The 23,924-nt window shown below is 43.7% G+C and overlaps 1 protein-coding gene across 1 annotated transcript; it reads right to left on the bottom strand.

Annotated features, from left to right (window-relative positions):
• Positions 1-11,892: 11,892 nt before the first annotated feature.
• On the bottom strand, positions 11,893-12,743 carry LOC122701421 (60S ribosomal protein L7-like). The gene has a single exon (XM_043914348.1). It carries the CDS (start codon positions 12,723-12,725, stop codon positions 11,979-11,981), a length of 747 nt encoding a protein of 248 aa, XP_043770283.1. The 5' UTR covers positions 12,726-12,743; the 3' UTR covers positions 11,893-11,978.
• Positions 12,744-23,924: the final 11,181 nt, after the last annotated feature.

The following is a 23,924-nucleotide window of genomic DNA, read 5'->3' as shown; positions in this document are numbered from 1 at the left end:
CTTTGTCAATAGTTGCAGCCCATGGGCTCAGGAGCTGGCACATGAGCTCAGTTGCCCCGTGGCCTGTGGGGTTTCCCTGGTCTAGGGATCGAACCGGTGTCCTCTGCATTGTAAGGTGGGGTCTTAACCACTAGACACCAGAGAAGCCCTCCCTTCATACTAATATCTTAATCAGTCTAGCCTAGTGGCATATCAATTTTATCAACCTTTTCCAAGATTCAGTTCTTTTTTTTTTTAGTTTTTTGAAAGTATAGTTGACCTACAATATTAGTTTCAGGGGTACAAATAGAAATTCAATATTTTTACAGATTACACTCCAAACAAAGTTATTATAAAAGATTGACTCTCTTCCCTGTGCTGTACATTACATCCTTGTAACTTATGAAAGATACACAACATCACTAATCATCAGGGAAACATAACTCAAAACCACAATGAGATACCTCCTCAACTTTATTTTTATTGATTTTTTTTTCCTAAAACATTACATGTTCTCTCTTTCATTGAATTCTCCTTCTTTATTGTTTCCTTCCTTCTGCTGGCTCTGGGTTTAATTTGCTCTTCTTTTTCTAACTTTTTAAGGTAGAGATCTGAGTCACTGATTTCAAACATTTCTCCTTTAAAAGCTGTGAAAGCGTTAGTCTCTCAATCATGTCTGATTCTTTGTGACACCATAGGCTGTAGCCTGCCAGGCTCCTCTGTCCGTGGGATTCTCCAGGCAACAATACTGCAGTGAGTTGCCATTTCCTCCTCCAGGGTATCTTCCCAACCCAGGGATCGAACCGAGGTCTTTCCCATGCTGCAGGCAGATTCTTTACCCTCAGAGCCACCAGGGAAGCCATACATTCAATCTGAGCTCTGCTATAAAAATTGAAGCCCCACCCCAATTTTTCTTCTCCTCTAATACCCCAATCACACCTATTAGATTCCTTGATTTTTCTCCCATGGGTCACTAAGGCCCTGTTTTCCCCCTTTTCTCACCTTCTCTGCTTCAATCTGGATAATTTCTATTGCTCTGTTTTCAAGTTCATTAATCTTTCTCTTTCTCTATGCAATGTCTGTACTTCTTTGATTTCCTTCCAGTGAACATCTCCACTTTTGTAGTTTTGGGTTTAAAATTTCCAACTTTAAAAAAAAATTTGCATTTCTTTTTTTTTTTTAACTATTTACAAATCTAAGCAAAGTTAATTTACAGTGTTGTTAGCTTCAGCTGTCCAGCGTAATGAGTCTCATTTCTGGATGTGTTCGTATTGACTGATCCTCTGGGTTATGACTCCCTTTTCCTGCTTTGTCGTATGCAGTGTATGTTTCATTGTATGGATTCTTTGTTCCTGAGTGTCAGGATTCTGTGGTATTAATCGAATGTTATTTCAGCAGGCAGTTACTTGTTTATGAATTAGCTTGTTCCTTTAAAAATTTGCTGGTGTGCACCTGAAATAGTCTTTACTCTAAGGCTAGCTTGGCCCTACTCCTAAGTGCGACTCCCTGCGGTCGCTCCTGAAAGTTCCATGGGTTCAGCTGGGCCCCTCCACACTGGAAGGCTGACGTGGAATGCTCCCCAGACCTGTGAGCTCTGATGTTTATTCAACTCACAACTCCCTAGTGTTTTCTTTCCTGGGTCATTCTTTCCGCAGCAGGTGCTCATAGCCAATGCCACAAAAGATTGACCTTTGCGCTCACAGCCTCACGCTCAGCCAAATACTCAAAGGGACCCGATGCTGTTCTCTGTAGCCCCTTCTCTGACCAGCTCACTTTTTTCCAGGACCACTCCCCACAGATCCCAGGCAGTTCAGCCCCTCCAGTCTCCCATCTCTCTCTTCCTTGCTTTGTTTGGACTCTGCCTGCCTTTGCTGTGTCCAGAAGGGATCTCAAGCAAAAATCTTGGCACTCCCTTGTTCCCTGTGTCTGAGGGATTACAGTCCTGCAGTCAGTTGCACAAACTCTGGGCCCAGTTATTTCGTATATTTCGCCAGTATTATAGTTGTTTACAGAGTCATTTATTTGGGTCCCAGTTATCCCATCATAGGTAGAGGTAAGAGAGGGCAATGTTTCCACTTCTGAGCAAACTGATGAGATGAAGTGCTTGCTGATAAGTGAAGATGGAGCCAAAACCTTAGCTCACCTCTACCTCCAAGAGCCACAGTGAGAAGACTATGCTACTGGGTCGGCTTTTTCTGCTCTCCCCTTCTTCAAGACAAGGCCGATGCTTGAAAACTGGCTTGGCCACAATTCAGAGCCTTCTATTATCCTCCTTCCCCTTAATTGTCCACCTTCCAATTATATGTGTATGTGTGTGCTTGGTCATGCCTGATTCTTTGGGACCCCATGGACTGTAGCCCACCAGACTCCTCTATCCATTTTCCAGACAAGAATACTGGAGTGGGTTGCCGTTTCCTTCTCCAGGGAATCTTCCTGACCCAGGGATCGAACATGCATCTCTTGCATCTCCTGCATTGGCAGATGGATTCTTTACCACTGCACCGTTCAATAATATAGTTAATCCTTATAGCCCTGAAAGGTAGGCATGGTGTCCCCATTTCATAGATGGCATGACTGAGTTTGAGGGAGACCACCAAGACTACAGCACTCAGCCTAGCTCCCTGCTGCAGGAAGTGGACTTGGGTGGGTTCTGTGTGTTCATTCTTCTTAGACTTGGAAGAGACTTTGGACTTGTCCAGGATCAAGGCACCCCTGCACCAGGAGTCTGTTGCATATTCCTGACAGATGATGTCTAACTTCTATATGAAAAGAGTTTGTTGAGGGAAAACTCAACCCTTATTGAGAGAGAAACCACAGCCTTTATTTATCTTTTCCCAAGATCTTTTTATTGAAGTATGATTAATTTACACTGTTGTGTTAGTTTCAAGTGTACAACAAAGTGATTCAGTTACACACACACACACACACATATATGTGCTCTTTCAGGTTCATTTCCACTATATTCTGTTACAAGATATTGAATAGAGTTCTCTGTGCTATTCAGTAGGTCCTTGTTGTTTACATATAGTAGTGTGAATATGTTAAACACAGATTCCTAATTTCTCTCTCCCCCACCCTGCCCTTGCTTTCCCCTTTGGTAACCGTAAGTCTGAAACTACAGCCTTTAAAGTAATACAAACCCATCAACCAGGGATCCCCAACCTCTGGGATCTAATGCCTGATGTTCTGAGGCAGAGCTGATGTAATAACAGAAGTAAAGTGCACAATAAATGTAATGTGCTTGAATCATCCTGAAACCATCTCTCTCTCCCTGCTCCATGGAAAAATCATCTTCCATGAAACTGGTCCCTTGTGCCAAAAAGGCTGAGGACTGCTGCCATAGGAGACCCCTGGGAGAACTGACAGCAAGTACTAGAGTATTTTTTGTGCAGAGCGTGCCTCCTGAAGGGTTCTAGGCACACAGGGAGCCAGGGATGAATGAGATAGTGATATAAACACCAAGGAGTTTAAATGTATTTAGGACTAGACGTGAGCCTTTCTCATCAAGGTCAGTGTTTCCAAAAGAGTTGGTATGTCCTTCAGGTAGACATTACATTGTTGTCATTAATTGTTTATTCACTAAATGATGTCCAACTATTTACACCCCCATGGACTTTAGCCAGGCTCCTCTGTCCTCCACTCTCTCCCAGAGTTTGCTCCAATTCATGTCCATTGAGTCAGTGATACTATCTAAGCATCTCATCCTCTGCCGCCCCCTTCTCCTCCTTCCCTCAATCTTTCCTAGCATTGGAGTCTTTCCCAATGAGTCGGCTCTATGCGTCAGGTAGCCAAATTATTGGAACTTCAGCATCAGTCCTTCCAGCGAATATTCAAGGTTGATTCCTTTGGGATTGACTGGTTTGATCTCTTGCAGTCCAAGGGATTCTCAAGAGTCTTCACCACCACCACAATTCAAAAGCATCAACTCTTCGGTGCTCAGCCTTCTTTATGGTCCATTGCTCACATCCATACATGAGTACTGGAAAAACCATAGCTTTCACTAAATGGACCTTTGTTGGCAAAGTGATGTCTCTGCTTTTTAACACGCTGTCTAGGTTTGTCTTGTCTTTTAGTGAGCAAGCATGTTTTAATTTCATGGCTGCAGTCACTGTCCACAGTGATTTTGGAGCCCAAGAAAATAAAATCTGTCACTGCTCCTTCTTTTTCCCTATCTATTTGCCATGAAGTGATAGGACCGGATGCTATGATCTTAGTTTTTTGAAGGTTGAGTTTTAAGCCAGCTTTTTCACTTTCCTCTTTCACCCTCATCAAGAGATTCTTTAGTTCCTCTTCACTTTCTGCCTTTAGAGGGGTATCATCTGCATATCTGGCATCATGGTGGCCACATTAAATTATCAAATCTCATACACGAAAAGTTTTTCCTTTTTCTTCTTCCTTTCTTTCTAGCCTGGTCACATCAAGGAGGAACTCTCCTGTGGATGCTAATTTGTCTTTAACACCTAACACTAATCCCCTCCGCCACCTTTCTTTTCTTTAAAAATTGAGAGCAGATTTCAGAAAACAGATCTTAGAAGTTAGCCATGGATTTTATTTACTTAAATACAAAATATTTAGTAGCAGTGATGGCATGAACACTGACCAATCAGAGCAAGGTGGAGCTTGTCAATAGCTCCCTTATTTCTCTCAAGCGATACTAGCCTTTCATTTAAGAGAGTAATAATTTTCTTTTTTGAAAGATACTGAGTAAAAAATTTGAGTGGCTTTAAAGGAAAGTGTTAATAATTGTGCACATGGATATAGCACAAGGTAATGGAAAGCTGCCAAACGAGTTTTTGAAACAGCATAATTGAGAACTCACATAACACACCGTTCATTCCTTTAAAGCAGGTCAATCGGAGTATATTCACAGTGATGGTGTAACTCTCATCACTATCTAACTTTACAATGTTTTCATTTCACCCCAAAAAGAAAGCTGATACAACCCTTGACCATCACTCTCCTATTCTCTTCTTCCCTGTAGCCCCTGGCGACCACCAGTCTATCTTCTGTCTCTCTGAATTTGCCCATTATGGACATTCCACATCAATGGACTCATACAGTATTTGTCCTGTTGTGTCTGGATTCTTTTACATAACGTTTTCAAGGTGCATCCATGTTGTAATGGATATTGGTACAGTAAGTCTCCTACATGTGAATGAGTTCCATTCTGAGAGCCCGTTCATAAGTGCTATTTTTCGCAAGTCCAACAAAGTTAGCCTAGGTACCCAATCAACACAATTGGCTATATAGTACTGTACTGTAGTAGGCTTATACTACTTTGCACACAAATGGAACATTAAAAACCAACAAACACAAAAAATGCTTTTAATCCTAGAGTACAGTACCTTGAAAAGTACAATAGTACCAGCTACATCACTGCTGCTATGATGCTTGCTTCTGGACATCCTAGGCTTGAAATACAGACATTGTACTACTGCATTCTGCACAGTAAAGTACACAAAAGCCCAGACATTGTAGAGGATGTCCACACATGATAGTGTACAGCAGACATGTGAACCAACTCATGTGATCGGACATGGGGATGCGTGCTTGCATCTCTGAAAGTTCTCAGCTTGAAGGTCTGTATGTATGGGACTAACTGTACATTATTTCTTATGTTGTTTAGTCACTATGTTGTGTCTGACCCTTGCAACCCCATGGACTATAGACCACGAGGCTCCTCTGTCCATGGGATTTCCCAAGCAAGAATACTGGGGTGGGTTGCCATTTGCTTCTGCAGGGGATCTTCTTGACCTAGGGATAGAACCTGCATCTCTTGCACTGGTAGGCAGATTCTTTACCACTGAGTCACCTGGGAAGCCCATATTCCTTTTTATCAATTCAGTTCAGTTGCTCAGTCATGTCAGACTCTTTGAGACCCCATGGACTGCAGTACACTAGGCTTCCCTGTCCATCACCAACTCCTGGAGCTTACTCAAACTCATGTCCATTGAGTCAGTGATGCCATCCAACCATCTCATCCTCTGTCATCCCCTTCTCCTCCCATCTTCAATGTTTCCCGCATCAGGGTCTTTTCCAATGAGTTGGCTCTTTGCATCAGGTGGCCAAAGTATTGAAGCTTCAGCATCAGTCCTACCAATGAATATTCAGGACTCATTTCCTTTAGGATGGACTGGTTAGATCTCCTTGCAGTCCAAGGGATCTTCTCCAACACCACAGTTCAAAAGCATCAATTCTTTGACACTCAACTTTTTTTTTTTTTTTTAATTAGTTGGAGGCTAATTACTTCACAACATTTCAGTGGGTTTTGTCATACATTGATATGAATCAGCCATAGATTTACACGTATTCCCCATCCCGATCCCCACACCCCCACCTCCCTCTCCACCCGATTCCTCTGGGTCTTCCCAGTGCACCAGGCCCGAGCACTTGTCTCATGCATCCCACCTGGGCTGGTGATCTGTTTCACCATAGATAATATACATGCTGTTCTTTCGAAACATCCCACCCTCACCTTCTCCCACAGAGTTCAAAGTCTGTTCTGTACTTCTGTGTCTCTTTTTCTGTTTTGCATATAGGGTTATCGTTACCATCTTTCTAAATTCCATATATATGTGTTAGTATGCTGTAATGTTCTTTATCCTTCTGGCTTACTTCACTCTGTATAAGGGGCTCCAGTTTCATCCATCTCATTAGGACTGATTTAAATGAATTCTTTTTAACAGCTGAGTAATATTCCATGGTGTATATGTACCACAGCTTCCTTATCCATTCATCTGCTGATGGGCATCTAGGTTGCTTCCATGTCCTGGCTATTATAAACAGTGCTGCGATGAACATTGGGGTGCACGTGTCTCTTTCAGATCTGGTTTCCTCAGTGTGTATGCCCAGAAGTGGGATTGCTGGGTCATATGGCAGTTCTATTTCCAGTTTTTTAAGAAATCTCCACACTGTTCTCCATAGTGGCTGTACTAGTTTGCATTCCCACCAACAGTGTAAGAGGGTTCCCTTTTCTCCACACCCTCTCCAGCATTTATTGCTTGTAGACTTCTGGATAGCAGCCATCCTGACTGGCGTGTAATGGTACCTCATTGTGGTTTTGATTTGCATTTCTCTGATAATGAGTGATGTTGAGCATCGTTTCATGTGTTTGTTAGCCATCTGTATGTCTTCTTTGGAGAAATGTCTGTTTAGTTCTTTGGCCCATTTTTTGATTGGGTCATTTATTTTTCTGGAATTGAGCTTCAGGAGTTGCTTGTATATTTTTGAGATTAATCCTTTGTCTGTTTCTTCATTTGCTATTATTTTCTCCCAATCTGAGGGCTGTCTTTTCACCTTACTTATAGTTTCCTTTGTAGTGCAAAAGCTTTTAAGTTTCATTAGGTCCCATTTGTTTAGTTTTGCTTTTATTTCCAGTATTCTGGGAGGTGGGTCATAGAGGATCTTGCTGTGGTTAATGTCGGAGAGTGTTTTGCCTATGTTCTCCTCTAGGAGTTTTATAGTTTCTGGTCTTACATTTAGATCTTTAATCCATTTTAAGTTTATTTTTGTGTATGGACACTCAACTTTTTAGTACAACTCTCACATCCACACATGACGACTGGAAAAACCATAGTTTTGACTAGATGGATCTTTGTTGGCAAAATAATGTCTCTGCTTTTTAATGTACCATCTAGGTTGGTCATAACTTTTCTTCCAAGGAGCAAAGTGAAGTTGCTCAGTCATGTCCAACTCTTTGTGACCCCATGGACTGTAGACTGTAACCAGGCTCCTCCACCCATGGGATTTTCCAGGGAAGAATACTGGAGTGGGTTGCCATTTCCTTCTTCAAGGAGCAAGCATCTTTTAATTTCATGGCTGCAATCACCATCTGCAGTGATTTTGGAGCCCAAGAAAAGAAAGTTTCTCACTGTTTCCATTGTTTCCCCATCTATTTGCCCTGAAGTGATGGAACCAGATGCCATGGTCTTAGTTTTCTGAATGTTGAGTTTTAAGCCAACCTTTTCACTCTCCTCTTTCACTTTCATCAGGAGGCTCTTTAGTTCCTCTTCACTTTCTGATATAAGTGTGGTGTCATCTGCTTATCTGAGGTTATTGATATTTCTTCTGGCAATCTTGATCCCAGCTTGTGCTTCATCCAGCCCAGCATTTCTCATGATGTACTCTGCATATAAGTTAAATAAGCAGGGTGACAATATACAGACTTGACGTACTCATTTTCCGATTTGGCGCCAGTCTGTTGTTCCATGTCCAGTTCTAACTGTTGCTTCTTGACCTGCATACAGATTTCTCAGGAGGCAGGTCAGGTGGTCTGGTATTCCTATCTCTTTCAGCATTTTCCAGCTTGTTGTGATCCACACAGTCAGAGGCTTTGGCATAGTCAATAAAGCAGAAGTAGATGTTTTTCTGGAACTCTCACTTTTTCAATGATCCAGCAGATGTTGGCAATTTGATCTCTGGTTCCTCTGCCTTTTCTAAATCCAGCTTGAACATCTGGAAGTTCACAGTTCACGTACTGTTGAAGCCTGGCTTGGAGAATTTTGAGCATTATTTTGCTAGTGTGTAAGATGATTGCAATTGGGCAGTAGTTTGAACATTCTTTGGCATTGCCTTTCTTAGGGATTAGAATGAAACTGACCTTTTCCAGTCCTGTGGCCACTGCTGAGTTTTCCAAATTTGCTGGCATATTGAGTGCAACACTTTCACAGCAGCATCTTTTAGGATTTAAAATAGCTCAACTGGAATTCCATCACCTCCACTAGCTTTGTTTCTAGTGGTGCTTCCCAAGGCCCACTTGACCTCGCATTCCAGGATGTCTTACTCTAGGTGAATGATCACACCATCATGATTATCTGGGTCATGAAGATCTTTTTTGTATAGTTCTTCTGTGTATTCTTGCCACTTCTTCTTAATATCTTCTGCTTCTTTTAGGTCCATACCATTTCTGTCCTTTGTTATACCCATCTTTGCATGTAATGTTCCCTTGGTATCTCTAATTTTCTTGAAGAGATCTCTAGTCTTTCCCCTTCTATTGTTTTCCTCTATTTCTTTTCTCTCTACCTTTTGATAGCCAACTATTATTCCACTCTTTGCATAGACCACAATTTTTATACATTCATCAGCTGATGGACAGATTGTTTCTTTCTGGCTATAACAAATTATGCTACTGTGTTTGTGTACACATTTTTTATTTGAACACGTTTCAGTTCTCTTGGGTATATACCTACAAGAATAAGTACTAGGTTAGAGAGTAACTATACTTAACCTTTTGAGATATATATTAAACAGGGTCTTCAAACACATTCTTTTGGGACCTCCCAGTGGTTAAGAATCTGCCTGCCATTGCAGGGGACATGGGTTTGATCTCTGGTTCTGGAAGATACCACATTCTGTGGAGCGACTAAGCCCTCAGGCCACAATTACTGAGCCCGCACGTCCTAGAGCCCCGTGCTCCACAATAAGAGAAGCCACCACGATGGGAAGCCCACGCACTGAAACGAAGACCCAGTGCAGCCTAAACAAAACCAAAAAATTGAAAAAACTATGGTGAGCTCACCTCATGCTCAGAAATTGGCAGGCAAGTTCACGTGATCAAGAACTCTGGGAGCGGACACCAAAAGAGAACCTGATGTCATAGTAGGTGCCTCACAGGCAACTCCTCCTCCTGTTTGTTAGAGTCAGCCCTGGTTCTTACTGAGTCCTTCTGCCTACAGGTCTTGCATTAGAACCACAGGATGGGGGTGTTCATCTTCTGCAGTAAAGTTGAAGTCATGGCTAGTTCAACTCCTTCTGCTCAAAGAGCCGAGATGAATAGCATTAGAAAGGAAAGCATTTGTCTAGTGGAGGAACACCATCCAGCACAAAATATCCTCTGGCCATCAAGGTTTTACATCTGGATAGTGAGTGACTGAGCATAAGCCCTGTACCGGGATCTGCTTTCTAATCACGTGTGGGTTTTGCCTCCACTTTTCCTTTCCCCCGTTTGTTTTATTGACAGTAATGGCCAGCTGCCTTGAACAAAGAGTCTAATTTTGACAGCAAAACACTAGACCTTGAAAGCAAACTGTAACAAGTAAAATATAGGCAGATGAGAAGCCTTCCTTTGTAATCATTGCAAGTACTCATTGGTGCTTTCTCAACCATTGCCTCCAACCTTTCAATGCAATTTTTGCCATCAGTTTCGGAGAGTAAATAAAATTTCTGGGCACAGTAGTAAAGTTTGGTTATTTTCCCTCTCATTTAATCTGGTATCCACCCAATAAATGTTTATGGGGCACCTCTTCTAGAGGCTGGGAATGCAGAGAGCAAACAAGAATTGCTGCCTTGTAAAAGTGTACCTTTGATGAGTGGAGACAGTAACAAACTCATCAGTAAACTATATGGTGTGTCTTATAATAACCATGATGACTATTATGGAGAAACAAAGGGCTGTGTGGAAGGAGTGTCCTGTAGGAGGGCCATTTCATGAGGGTTTTTTTGGGAAAACCTCACTGGGAGAGTGACATTCATTCCAGCAAAGATGTCAAGCAAGTTGGGCATCAAGCAATGATGGCGTGCAGGGTGGACTTTCTCAACCCCAGCAACCTGGGCATTCTAAATGGGGGGATTCTCCATTGTTGAAGCTGTTGTGTGCGCAGCAGGGTGTTAGCAGCATCCGTGACCTCCACCCATTAGATGACAGTAGGGTCCCCCAGGTGTGCTCGTCACAGCCATCTCCATATAGTCCCAAATGTCCCCTGGGGGACCAAGTCACACCCTGGTTGCAAACTCCTGCTCCAAGGCAAGAGATTCCCTTGCAGATGGAACAGAAAATGCAAAGACCTCAGGGGAGGAGAGTTCCTGCTGTTCTAGAGATAGCCAGGAAGTCAATGAGGATGGAGCAGAGTGAGTACAGGCACGTGAGGGCAGAGAGGCCTTGGAAAGCCCGGCCATTGTAAGTCACTATGAATAATGCATGTATGAATATTCTTATGCCTGATGTGTATTGGACATGTGTACGAATTTAGAGATCCAGGAGTGGAATTCTGGATTATAGAGGATGCATATGTTCAATCTCAGTAGATAAATCCGTTTTCCAAAGTGTGTGTACTAATTTGCTCCCCCACCAGCAGAATGAGAATTCCAGCTGTACCACATCCTGGCCAACACTTGGTATTTCCTATTTTTTTCCATTTTAGGATTTTGATATGTGTGGAGTACTGTCTCATTTCAGTTTTTAAAAAAATGTTTTATTATTTATTGGAGTATAGTTGATTTACAATGCTGTGTTTCAGATGTGCAGCAAAGTGATTTAGTTGTACATATTCACACGGGTTCAATCCCTGGGTAAGGAAGATCCCCTGGAGGGAGGGCATGGCAACCCACTCCAGTATTCTTGCCTGGAGAATCCCATGGACAGAAGAGCCTGGTGGGCTACAGTCCATGGGGTCTCAGAGTCAGACAGGCCTGAGTGACTTAGCACACACTCACATATCTATTCTTTTTTGAAGTATTTTCCCACATAGGTTATTACAGAATATTGAGTAGAGTTCCCTGAACTATACAGTAGGTCCTTATTGATTATCTGTTTTATATATAGTAGTGTGTATATGACAATTCCAAGCTCCTAGTTTATCCAACTTTTCCCCTTTGGTGTCCATAAGTTTGTTTTCTAGGTCTGTGAGTCTGTTTCTCTTTTGCAAATAAGTTCATTTGTATCATTTTTTTTTTGACTCCACATATGAGTGATATCATATGATATTTATCTTCTCTGACTTACTTAGTAGGGTAATTTCTAGATGCATCTATGTTGCTGCAAATGGCATTATTTCATTCTTTTTTATGACTGAATAATGTTCCATGGTATCCATGTACCACATCGTCTTTATCCATTCAACTGTCGATGGACATTTAGGTTGCTTCCATACTTTGGCTATTGTAAATAGTGCTGCTATGAACATTGGGGTGCATCTGTCTTTTTATTTATTTTTTATTTTTTTATTTTTTGTTTCAATTGTTTATTAATGGACCAGATTACAAAAATAATCCTGGTAGATACCTTAGTTCATCCTTCTAATAAGCCTGTTGATCTGGTCTTCCCTGTTGCCAGCATCTCCACCTTCTACAAAATGGGTGGTCTTTTTCTTCATTCCACCTCGTGGAGAAGACAATTTAAAGGGCCACAGGAAGTTGTTTGCTTCTTTGAAACGTTTTCCAACAGTATAGATCTCATGAATCAGATCCTCCATGCAGATGATTCCGTATTTCCCAAGAGATCGAGCAATCAATGCATTGTCTGTCAGGGCAATTCGCTTTTTGTTGATTTTGCCATAACCACGCTTGTAGATCAATTCATTTACAGACTTCAGATTTGGGTACCCCCATGCAATGTATGGCTCCACAATTCTCAACATGTTAATTGATGCCTTGTTGAGCTTCACAAAGGTGCCATTGAAGATCTGCCGGAGGCGAAGGAGCTGCAGCACCTTTCGAGCCTTTGGGCTCACACCGTTGATACCTCTGATCCTGATGACAAATGCCAATTTGGGTTCCGCGGGTACATAGAAGTTGCCAGCTTTCCGTGCCATCCTAGCCATTCGAATTTCGGTTCTGTACATCTGCCTGTATTCCTTGTGGTAATGCTTAGCTTTTTCATAAATAAGCTTCCTCCTTGCCTTTCGAAGCATCTTTTGGGCAAACTTCTTTCTCAGGCGCTTGATCTTAAGCTCTGCGAAATTCTTTCGCTTTTTCTTAAGGGTTTCTGGCACAGCAGGAACCTTCTTTTTCTTCTGTTCTGCACCCTCCATGGTTCCAGCCGGGAAAGAGGAGCGCATCTGTCTTTTTAAATTATGGTTTTCTCTGGTTATATGCAGTTTTAATTTGTTTCCCTGATGACTGACATTCAACATGTTTTCATGTGTTTTCTGAGCCACTTGGGTATCCTTTTTCATGAAATGTCTATGCAGGTGTTTTGCTCATTTTTCTAATGGGTTTCCTGTCTTTTTCTTCTTTTGTAGGAACTCTTTATCTTCTGGATCTGAGTTGTTATGTGGGATATGTAAATTGCAAAAACATATTCTCCTATGCCAGAGGTTTGAAGGTTGTTATTGTTTTAGTTTTCTGTTGCCACACAGAACATTACCACAAATAGAGCCACCGATACACAGCACAAATGGTCTGCAGGTTGGAAGTTCATCAGAGTTTGGCTGCATGTTCTACTCAAACCTAGATCAAGGCATCAGTGGGCTTGAGTTCTCATCTGAAAGATATGGGGAAAATACAGTCCCAAGCTCATCCTTGTCATTGGCAAATTCAGTTCCTCGTGTCTGTAGGCCTGAGGTCCCCACTCCCTTGCTGGCGGGCGGTTGGGAGCCGCTCCCACCTGGTCCTCTCCATCTGCAAAGCCTGCCACAGTTGCCAGATTTTTCTCACGCTTTGAACTTCTGGCTTCCTCTGTCTCCCATCTCTAGACCCAATTTAAAGGGCTCATGTGGTTAGGTCATGTCCACTGGATATTGATACTCTCCCTTTGGATTAATTCAAAGTCAGCTAATTAGTAATCTTAATTATTATATCTACAAAACCATTTATGTCCTTGTGTATAGAATATAATCATTGGACTGACATCCCATCATTTCATAGGTTACACCCCCTTTGGATGGTCACTGGGGACTTAGAATTCCACCTACCAAGTATTTATTTATTTTTACCTAAAACAATTTTTTACCGGCGTGTGGTTGTATTATAATGCTGTGTTTCTGCTCTACAGCAAAGTGAATCAGAGGTACATACATGTGTGTGCGTGTGTGCTAAGTCACTTCAGTCGTGTCTGACTCTCTGTGACCCCATGGACTGTAGCCCACCAGGCTCCTCTGTCCATGGGATTCTCCAGCAAGAACACTGGAGTGGGCTGCTATGCCCTCCCCCAGGGGATATATACCTCTATCCCATCTTTTCCAGATTCCCTTCCCATTTAGGTTGCCACAGAGCATTGAGTATAGTTCTCTGTGCTTTACGTAGGTTCTCATTAGTTATCTATTCTATACATAGTGTGGTGTAGTTGTTTACTCACCCATTTTCTGATTGGGTCATTTGGGTTTATATATATATATAGAGAGAGAGGTACATAAGCTGTTTGCATAATTTGGAGATTAATTTCTTGTCAGTTGCTTCATTTGCAAATGTTTTCTCCCATTCTGAGGGTTGTCTTTTTTGTCTTATTTATGGTTTCCTCTGTTGTGCAAAAGCTTTTAAGTTTAATTAGGTCCCATTGGTTTATTTTTGTTTTCATTACTCTATGAGGTGGGTCAAAAAAGTTCTCACTGTGGTTTATGTCAAAGAGTGTTCTATGTTTTCCTCTAAGTTTTAGGATGTCTGGCCTTACATTTAGGTCTCTTATCCATTTTGAGTTTATTTTTGTGTGTGGTGTTAGAGAGTGTTCTAATTTCATTCTTTTACATAAACATGATGGGTTTTTAAAAATTAATATTGAGGTCCAGTTGATTTTCAATGTTGTGTTAGTCTCTGCTGTACAGCAAAGTGAATCAGTTATACAGATATGTATATCCACTACTTTTTAGATTCTATTTCTATACAGGTCATTACAGATTATTCCCTGTTCTATACAGTAGGTCCTTATTAGTTATCTATTTTCTATATAGTACTGTGTATGTGTCAATCTCCCAATTTATTCCTCCCCTCCCCCATCCCCCTTAGTTAGTTTGTTTTCTACATCTGTGAGTCTATAACATGGGTTTTATTTTGAGAGAAATGAGTAGCAATTGGAAGAATTTAAGAAAAAGAGTGACATTTTCAAATGGATGGGTTTTTTTGGCTATTGGGTTGAGAATCACCGGTGGGGGCTGGGCTGAGGGTAGGGGGAGTTATGAGGCTAATGCAATAATCCAGGAGAGGTGCAGGTGGCTTAGAGCAAGGTGGCAGCTGAGAAGGTGGTGGGATGAGGTGGGATCCTGGATACATTTTGACAGGAAATGCTGATAAACAGGATGCCTGAGGCATGGAAAAAAAAAAAAAGGACTGGAAAATTATGCCAGAGATTCTGGCCTGCTCATCGTAGTTACTCAGAGACCCTGATGGAGGAACAGTTAGATGGAGCAGGCTTGAGAGGACAATCAGGAGCTTTGTTTGGACCTGTTAAGTTTGAGAAGTGGATGAGATGTCGTGTGGAGCTGCCAAACGAGCAGGTGAAAACACAGGCTGGGAATCAGGGAGCAGAGTGCATGACAGACAGACACACCTGGGGGTCATCAGTATGGGGCAGCCAGGAGCCTGATGTGGCCACTCAGAAGTGGAGAGAAGAGGTCTGGGACCAAGCCTGGGTGGGAGGGTCAGGTTCTCAGGAGCCCTGGGGTGCTCTGCGGGAAGAGGTGGGGGAGATTCTGGGAGGAGGAGCCAGGAAAAGAGACTGGACAGGAGTGTCCAGAGAAGTATAGGATAGAAGCTGGGAGAGTGTGGTGTCCTGTCACCCAAGTGAAGAAAAGGTTAGAAAACAAAGGACTGAGCAACCTCACCAGATGCTATATGGTCAAGTTACATGAGGACCAAGATTTGACCAGTGAGTTTCACCACGGGGAAGAGGGGGTTGTTGGTAATCTTTATTTTTTTTCAATTAATTTATTTATTTTAATTGAAGGATAATTACTTTACAATATTTTGTAATGGTTTTTGCCATACACCAACATGAATCAGCCACAGGTATACATATGTCTCCCCATCCTGAACCCCCCCACCTCCCTTTTCACCCCATCCCTCTGGGTTGTCCCAGAGCACTGGCTTTGAGTGCCCTGCTTCATGCCTTAGAACTCTCACTGGTCATCTCTTTTACATATGGTAATGCATACATTTCAGTGCTGTTCTCTCAAATCATCCCACCCCCACCTTCTCCCACTGAGTCCAAAAGTCTGTTCATTACATCTGTGTCTCCTTTGCTACCCTGCATGTAGGATCATCAGTACTATCTTTCTAAATTCCAGATATATGTGTTAATATACAATTTTGCCTTTCTCTTTCTGACTTAGTTCACTCTGTATAAAAGGTTCCCGGTTCATTCACCTCATTAGAACTGACTCAAATGCATTCCTTTTTATAGCTGCGTAATATTCCATTGTGTATATGTACCACAACTTCCTTATCCAGTCATCTGATGGACATCTAGGTTGGTTCCATGTCCTAGCTATTGTAAATAATTCTGCAATGAACACTGGGGTACATGTGTCTCAATTCTGGTTTCTTTGGGATATATACCCAGCAGCGGGATTTCTGGGTTACATGCAGTTTTATTCCCAGTTTTTTAAGGAATTTCCACACTGTTCTCCATTGTGGCTGTGCTGGTTTGCATTCCCACCAACAGTGCAAGAGGGTTCCTTTTTCTCCACACCCTCTCCAGCATTTGTTGTTTATAGACTTTTTGATGAGGGCCATTCTGACCAGTGTGAGATGATAAACCTCATTGTAGTTTTTCATTTGCTTTTCTCTAATAATGAGTCAGGTTGAGCATCTTTTCATGTGTTTATTAGCCATCTGTGTGTCTTCTTTGGAGAAATGTCTGTTTAGATCTTTTGTCCACTTTCTGATTGGGTTCTTCATTTTTCTGATATTGAGCTGCATGAGCTGCTTATATATTTTGAAGATTAATTCTTTGTCAGTTGTTTCATTTGCTATTAGTTTCTCCCATTCTGAGGGCTGTCTTTTCACCTTGCTTATAGTTTCCTCTGTTGTGCAAGAGCTTTTAAGTTTAATTAGGTTCCATTTGTTTATTTTTATTTCCATTACTCTGGGAAGTGGATCATAGAGGATCTTGCTGCAATTTATGTCAGAGAGTGTTCTGCCTATGTTTTCTTCTAAGAGTTTTATAGTTTCTGGTCTTACATTTAATCCATTTTATTTTGTGTATGGTATTAGAAAGTATTCTAGTTTCATTCTTTTACACATAGTTGACTAGTGTTCCCAGCATCACTTGTTGAGGAGACTGTCTTTTCTCCATTGTATATTTTTGCCTCCTTTGTCAAAGATAAGATGTCCATGGGTGCTTGGATTTATCTCTGGACTTTTTATTTTGTTCCATTGATCTGTATTTCTGTCTTTGTGCCAGTACCATACTCTCTTGATGACTATAGCTTTGTAGTATAGTCTGAAGTCAGGAAAGTTGATTCCTCCAGTTTCATTCTTAATGAAGTAGTTTCAGGTCAGGGACTGGGAAATGCTGGCTCAGAGGGGCTCAAAAGCAATGGGAGGAGAAGAATCTGGAGAATGCATCAGAGAAGAAAGCTGTACAAGTCAGGATAGGACAGGCTACACTGCAGTAACAAACATCCCCCAATGTCTTTGTCTTCATACGACAAGTTTATTTCTTGTTTGTAATATGTGTTCAGTAGAGGTCAGCAAGAGGGCTGTGGTCACTGGAGCTACTCTGTTGCCCAGGCCAGTAGAGGGTCTCTCTACACACAAACTTGCATGACAGCAGAGGGAAGGAAGGGGGAAGGGAATCATGCACCAGCCATGCAAGATTCTACCTGGAATAGACATGTATCACTTCCTTTCAAATTCATTAGCTAAAAGCAACTCACATGGTTATACCTGACATCAAAGAGTGTCCAGAAGGAGGGAACCAGGGATATCAATGAATAGCACAAGCCTGTTGGGCTACAGTCCATGGGGTTGCAAAGAGTTGGGCACGACTGAGTGACTTTCACTTTTTCAATGAATAATACACAAAGCATAACCTAAATTTGAACTTTCTTGCACATTACTTCAATTAATGAGTTTTAGGCATGTGAGTTTTAAGCATGGTGATGATATCTGATTGTATTTTTTCATTTTTTTGGCTGTGCTGGGTCTTTGTTGCTGTGATCGGGCTTTCTCTAGCTGTGGCAAGTGGGGGCTATTCTCTAGCTGTAGTGTGTGGGCTCCTCATTACAGTGGGTTTTCTTGTTGCAGAGCATAGGCTTCAGAGTTGTGGCACATGGACTTAGTTGCCCCACAGCATGTGGAATCTTCTTGGACCAGTGATGGAACCCACGTCCCCTGCATTGGCAGTCAGATTATTAACTACCGGACCACTAGGGAAGGCCCTGAGTGTATTTTTAAAACATTATTTGATTCAGTGGAATAACTCAGCAATAAGAGATTGAATTATTGATAGACACATAACCATGGATGAGTCTCCCAAAGATTATGCTGAGTGAAAGAATCTGGATACAATGAGTAGACACTATACAATTTGATTTATATGACACCAAGGAACAGGTGAACTAATCTATAGTGATAGAAATCAGAAAGTCGGTGCCTGGAAGGGTGGGGCAGGAATTAACTGGAAAGGGTAGGAGAGAACTTTTTTTTAAGAAGTTGAAGTATAGTTGATTTACAATGTCATGTTTCTGCCGTACAACCAAGTAACTCAGCTATACACATATATACATTCTTTTTTATATTCTTTTCCAATGTGGTTTATCCTAGGAGATTGGACATAGTTCCATGTGCTATACAGTAGGACCTGTTGTTTATCCACCTTATACATAATAGTTGGGATCTACTAACCCCAGACCCGTGCTCTATCTGGCAACCACACGTCTCTTCTCTGTGTCTGTGAGTCTATTTCTGTTCTGTAAATAGGTTCATTTGCGCCATATTTTAGATCCCGCATGTAAGTGACATCATATGATGTTTGTCTTTCTTTTTCTGACTTACTTCACTTAGTATGATCATCTGTAGTTGCATCCATAGGAGAGAACTTTCTGGGAAGAAGGAAATATTCTCAATCTTATTGAGTGTCACATACATGTGATACACTAGTGTGTTTTACACACATGGCCTATATATTTACATACCTGCTTATATATAACTTGCATGTATTATGTGTGTAAGTGTGTGTATACATGTATACATATGTACACACATATGTAAATAAGCACATAGAGGTAGAACAGAGACCAGCAGGCAGACTGGGTCTCCAGGGGAGGTTGATGGTGACCTGGAGAAGCAGATGGATTTGGATACTGTGTTGGTTTCCTGTGACTTCTGTAACAAACTACTACAAACTTGGTGACTTAAAATAACAGAAACTTATTCTCCAAGGATCCTAGAGGTTGTAAGTCCCAAATCAGGGTGTTGGTAGGGCCACGGTCCCTCTGACGTCTCTGGGGAAGGGTCCTTTCTTGTGTTTTCCAGCTTCTGGTGGTGGCTATCCATCCCTTGTGTAGCAGCATCACTCCAGTCTCTTCATCCATCTTTACACAGACTTGTCTCTGCGTGTCTCCTCTTCTTATAAGGACACCAGTCATTGGATTTAGGACACCCTATATCATGATGACCTCATCTTAATGACTAATTACACTTGCATGAGCCTATTTTCAAACAAGGCCACATTCTGAGATTTGGGTAGACATGAATTTGGGGTGGACACAAAGCAACCAGGATGGACAAAATTTGAAGGCAGAGTAGACAGGACTTGCTGATGGATTGAACATAGAGGGTGGTGGAAGAGGAGTCAAGTGTGACTCAGGTTTTAGTTTGAACAACCTGCGGGAAGCACCCTTTACCTTGGTTGGGGAGAGGAGTAGGGGCAATTCTGGGGGAGCCCTCGGAGGTTCTGTTTGGGGCACACTTAGTTTGAGATGCCTGTTAGGCATTCCCGTGGGAGGCTGAATGAATACACTGGGGTATCATGGGTGTGCATAGATGGTGTTCAAAGCCAGGGGATCCTCAGAAAAGAAGAGCCTAGTACCCGTCCTTGAGTCTTAATGCTGAGAGGTTTCAAAATGAAGAAACAGAAGTACCAGCAGCCTTTGTGAATCTTCAGAAACAGAAATGCAATTTTTAAAAAGGTGGGTTATAGTAACAGCAATAAAAAAGGTGAGTTTTAAGACATTGCAGTTGTACTGCCGAGATAAATCAGAATTATGGTCCACGTGTGCATGTAACTTGACAAATCAGCCCACTCTAATTCACCTAATTCATTTCAAGTGGGACAGGGAAACACTTTTGATTTGTAAAGAATGAAAAAGCTTTTACAGTGTTCAGCATCAGTAAATTGTCAGCCTCTGGGTGATCTGGGCTTCGCTTTCCTCTTCTTAGCCAGGGATGATGATGATGTTATTCAGTCACAGTTGTGTCCGACTTTGCAACCCCATGGTATGCAGCACGCCAGGCTAATCTGTCCTTCTCTATCTTCCAGAGCTTGCTCAAACTCATGTCCATTGAGTCAGTGAGGACATCCAAACATCTCATCCTCTATCGCTTCCTTCTCCTCTTGCCTTCAATCTTTCCCAGCATAAGAGTCTTCCAGTGAGTCAGCTCTTTGCATCAGGTGGTCAAAGTATTGGAGCTTCAGCTTCAACATCAGTCCTTTCAATGAGTAGTCAGTATTGATTTCCTTTAGGATTGACTGGTTTGATCTCTTTGCTGTCCAAGGGACCCTCAAGAATTTTCTCCAGCACCACAGTGCAAAAGCATCAATTCTTCAGGGCTCAGCCCTCTTTATGGTCTTCCCTGGTGACTCAGATGGTAAAGAATCTGCCTGCGATGTGGGAGACCCAGGTTCAATCTCTGGATCAGAAAGATCCTTTGGAGAAGGAATGGCTACCCACTCGTATTCTTACTTGGAGAATTCCATGGACAGAGGAGCCTGGTGTACTACTGTCCATGGGGTCGCGAAGAGTTGGACACAACTGAGCGACTAACACTTTCACTAGCCAGGGATAGGGAAACACAAAAAGAACTCTTCAAGAGACCCACCTCTGTGACAGACACAGAATCCCCCGTCACAGAATGCAGGGAGCCTCGTCCCTGGAGACAGTCTGTGGGGTGCCCTCTGGGAATGAGGGTAAACGGAGTTCTCATGGTCCCACTGATGTGTTTGGGGCCCACATGCACTGCATCCCTAGTTCAAGGTTCATAGTCACCTGGGTGGAGTATTTAAAGATGGTGAACCCGAGAGGACCAACACATCACCCCCATTCACAGAGCACCTGCTTGGGGGGCAAGCATCAGTATGGCATAAACTTGAGCCTTTATTCACCTAGGGCCAATGGCCAATCAGCATTTGGCCAGCTTTTTGGAGAAGTCTCATAGATGAAGGTAAATAATTAGGCCTTTTAACCAGAAGATACAGAGAAGAGTCATAAAAGTGAGTGATTCAATCCCTTCACTATTCATTCACTGAACAAATGAGTGTCTGAGCATCCTTTATAGTCTAGCAATGAGGGTGCAATGGTGCATAAAACCAACATGGGCCATTTCCCCTAGAGCAGGGGCAGCTGCCATCATTAGTAAGCAAACTGCAAATAAATATTTAAGTAGAGATATGGCCCTCCCAGGCTTCCCTGGTAGCTCAGCTTGTAAAGAATCTGCCTGCAATGTAGGAGACCCCAGTTCGATTCCTGGGTTGGGAAGATCCCCTGGAGAAGGGATAGGCTACCCACTCTAGTATTCATGAACTTTCCTGGTGGTTCAGTTGGTAAAGAATCCACCTGCAATGTGGGAGACTGGGTTTGATCCCTGGGTTGGGAAGATCCCCTGGAAGAGGGCATGGCTACCCACTCCAGTATTCTTGCCTGGAGAAAAAAGCCTGGCGGGCTGCAGCCCATGGGGTTGCTTGCAAAGAGTCAGACATGACTGAGTTACTAAGTACACACACATGGGCCTCCCAGGAGGCTCAGTGGTAAAGAATCCGTCTGCCGATGCAGGAGACTTGGGTTCGATCCCTGGGTCGGGAAGATCCCCCCAGAAGAGGAAACTGCAAGCCATTCCAGTATTCTTGCCTGAAAAATTCCATGGACAGAGGATCCTGGCAGCCTCTAGGTCCTGGGGTTGTAAAGAGTTGGACACAACTGAGCAATTGAGTACACATACAATACAGTTTATGAGCAACTGATGGAGAGGAGATGATGGTACACCGGGAGGTCAGGGAGGCGGGGGGACTGTCCTTACATCTCCAGAATGCGAACACAGGCTGCAGCGACAACAGGCCTGGGTTTCAGCCCTGGCCTCAGCTCTTACCAGCTGGGTGACCTGTGGCCTTCTGTCTTGAAACACTTGCCCTTGTGGGAGGAGCCATGAGCACCCCTCCACCCAGAGGCCTCCCTACTGGTTTGGGAAGGCTGTGACTCCGGAATGCAGACATTCCTAGACTAGGCAGGAAGGCTATTTAATCTCCCTGGGCCTCAGTTTGCTCATCTGTGTAATGGGGTAGTAACAGCGCCTGCCTCACAGGTTTGAGATGAGGAGCCATGAGATATTTATGTGAAGGACACTGTTTGGAGCCTAGAATCTGGCATTTGGTGGCTGCTTGTGCCTAACACTGCTTTTCCTGTCACCACTGCTGTGACCTCCCCTCCCAGGTTCTCCAGGGCGGTCCCCAGACTGGGGGAGGTGGTGTTGCCTGGGAACTTGTTCGAAATGCACGTTCTTATGCCTCATCTAGCCCTCCAGCAACTAGCATCCTGGGGGTGGGCCCAGTGATTGGGTTTCAACAAGCCCTCTGAAGGCTGGCTTACCATCTCACCATCAAATGTAAGACCCACTGGGGAGCGGAGGTGGGGGGCTGGGTTTCTGAGCATCAGTCACAGGGAACAAGAAGCTGAGGGCCCGAGGCTGGCAGCACTGAAGACCCCACAAAGCCACCACCCAGGGCTTCCCTGGGGGCTCAGTGTGAAGAACCTACCTGCCAGTGCCAGAGACACAGGTTTGATCCCCGATCCGGGGAGATCCCACGTGCAGCGGAGCGGCTAAGCCCATGAGCCAGTACTACCGAGCCCACGTGCCGCAACGACGGAAGCCCGCAGGCCCTAGAGCCCCTGCTCTGCAACGAGAGGAGCCACCGCCAGGAGAAGCCTGCGCGCTCCCCTGCCGCAATTGGAGAAAAGTCCGCACAGCGACGAAGACCCAGCACAGCCAAAAAATTAAGAATTGTATACATAAAAAACCTGCCGCCCAGGGTGCCCCTCTGAGGGCCCGGGATCTGGGTGCCCGGACCTGCCAGCCTCGGGTAGTCCTGCCCTCATGACCAGTGGCCCGTACCCCAACGTGACGGCGACCATACGGATGTCACCGAGGCAAGGAGGTGGCATCAGAATCACAGCCCCAGCCAGGGTCAGCTGTCACTGCTTGTCAGGCCACCTCGGAGCGCGCGCACGTTAAAAAACCTGCGCGCACACGGCGTCTCTCAGATTCCTCACTGAGCTCTTTCCCAATCAACTCTGATGACATGAAGACAAAGGACACAACGTGATCAATACCTGCCTCCGAAACCGCCAGAGAAAGGAGACGGGGGGTGGGACACGGCAGGCGGACCGGTAACATAGAAGCCAGAGTGTTCACAGAAGAATGATGGGAAATGAGAGGAAATTATTATTGCTGTTATTTCCTGGAAAAGACACGTGAAGGTCGATCTGCTCATTCTCACACACCTGCAATCCCCAGAGAGGGAGTCCAGGCAAAGGCAAGGTCGGGACACGCAGCCCCGCCCCCACCAGCATGCTGCGCCTATTTAAGTCGGCCTCCAGTGCTGTGTGACCTCGGGCAAGTCACCATACCTCTCTGGGCCTGTTTCCTCCATGGGATGCTGTAAGGGGGCAGCCCCAGCCTGCACCACAAGGGGGGCGGGAAGGAGCATCTATTGAGCACCTGCTGTATGCTCTCGCACTATCACCATCCTCTCTCGTGGTTCTCCCATCCACCCTGTGAAGTGGGTGAGGTTGCTCCCACCTGACAGGCGGACTGAGGCTGCAGAGGGGAGGGCATCTGCCCCAGTCTCCATCTCGGTCCTTTAGGATCTCAGTGGAGCTTCTTCAGGGTGTTTGGGTTTGTGAAGTGCTTCCCTTCCCTGGCGGTGGGGAGGGCTGATCGTCATCCCCACCTCGTGAGATTGTGAGGATTTTAAATAAGACAGGGGATGTGGGGGTGTGCTCCTGTGTTCACTTTACATGTTCTTGCTCTCAAAACATGCCAGGGCTATCCTGGAAGGGCACCGGGGTCAGAGCAGAGAATGT

Source organism: Cervus elaphus, chromosome 10 (genome assembly GCF_910594005.1).
Source record: "Cervus elaphus chromosome 10, mCerEla1.1, whole genome shotgun sequence".
Lineage (NCBI taxonomy): Eukaryota > Metazoa > Chordata > Mammalia > Artiodactyla > Cervidae > Cervus > Cervus elaphus.
The sequence above is the reverse complement of the archived record's forward strand: the minus strand, read 5'-3'. Positions and strand labels throughout refer to the sequence as shown.

What these genes read in the sequence shown, in the direction of transcription:
- LOC122701421 (XM_043914348.1), bottom strand. Translation starts at nt 12,725, where the DNA reads ATGGAGGGTGCAGAACAGAAGAAAAAGAAGGTTCCTGCTGTGCCAGAA.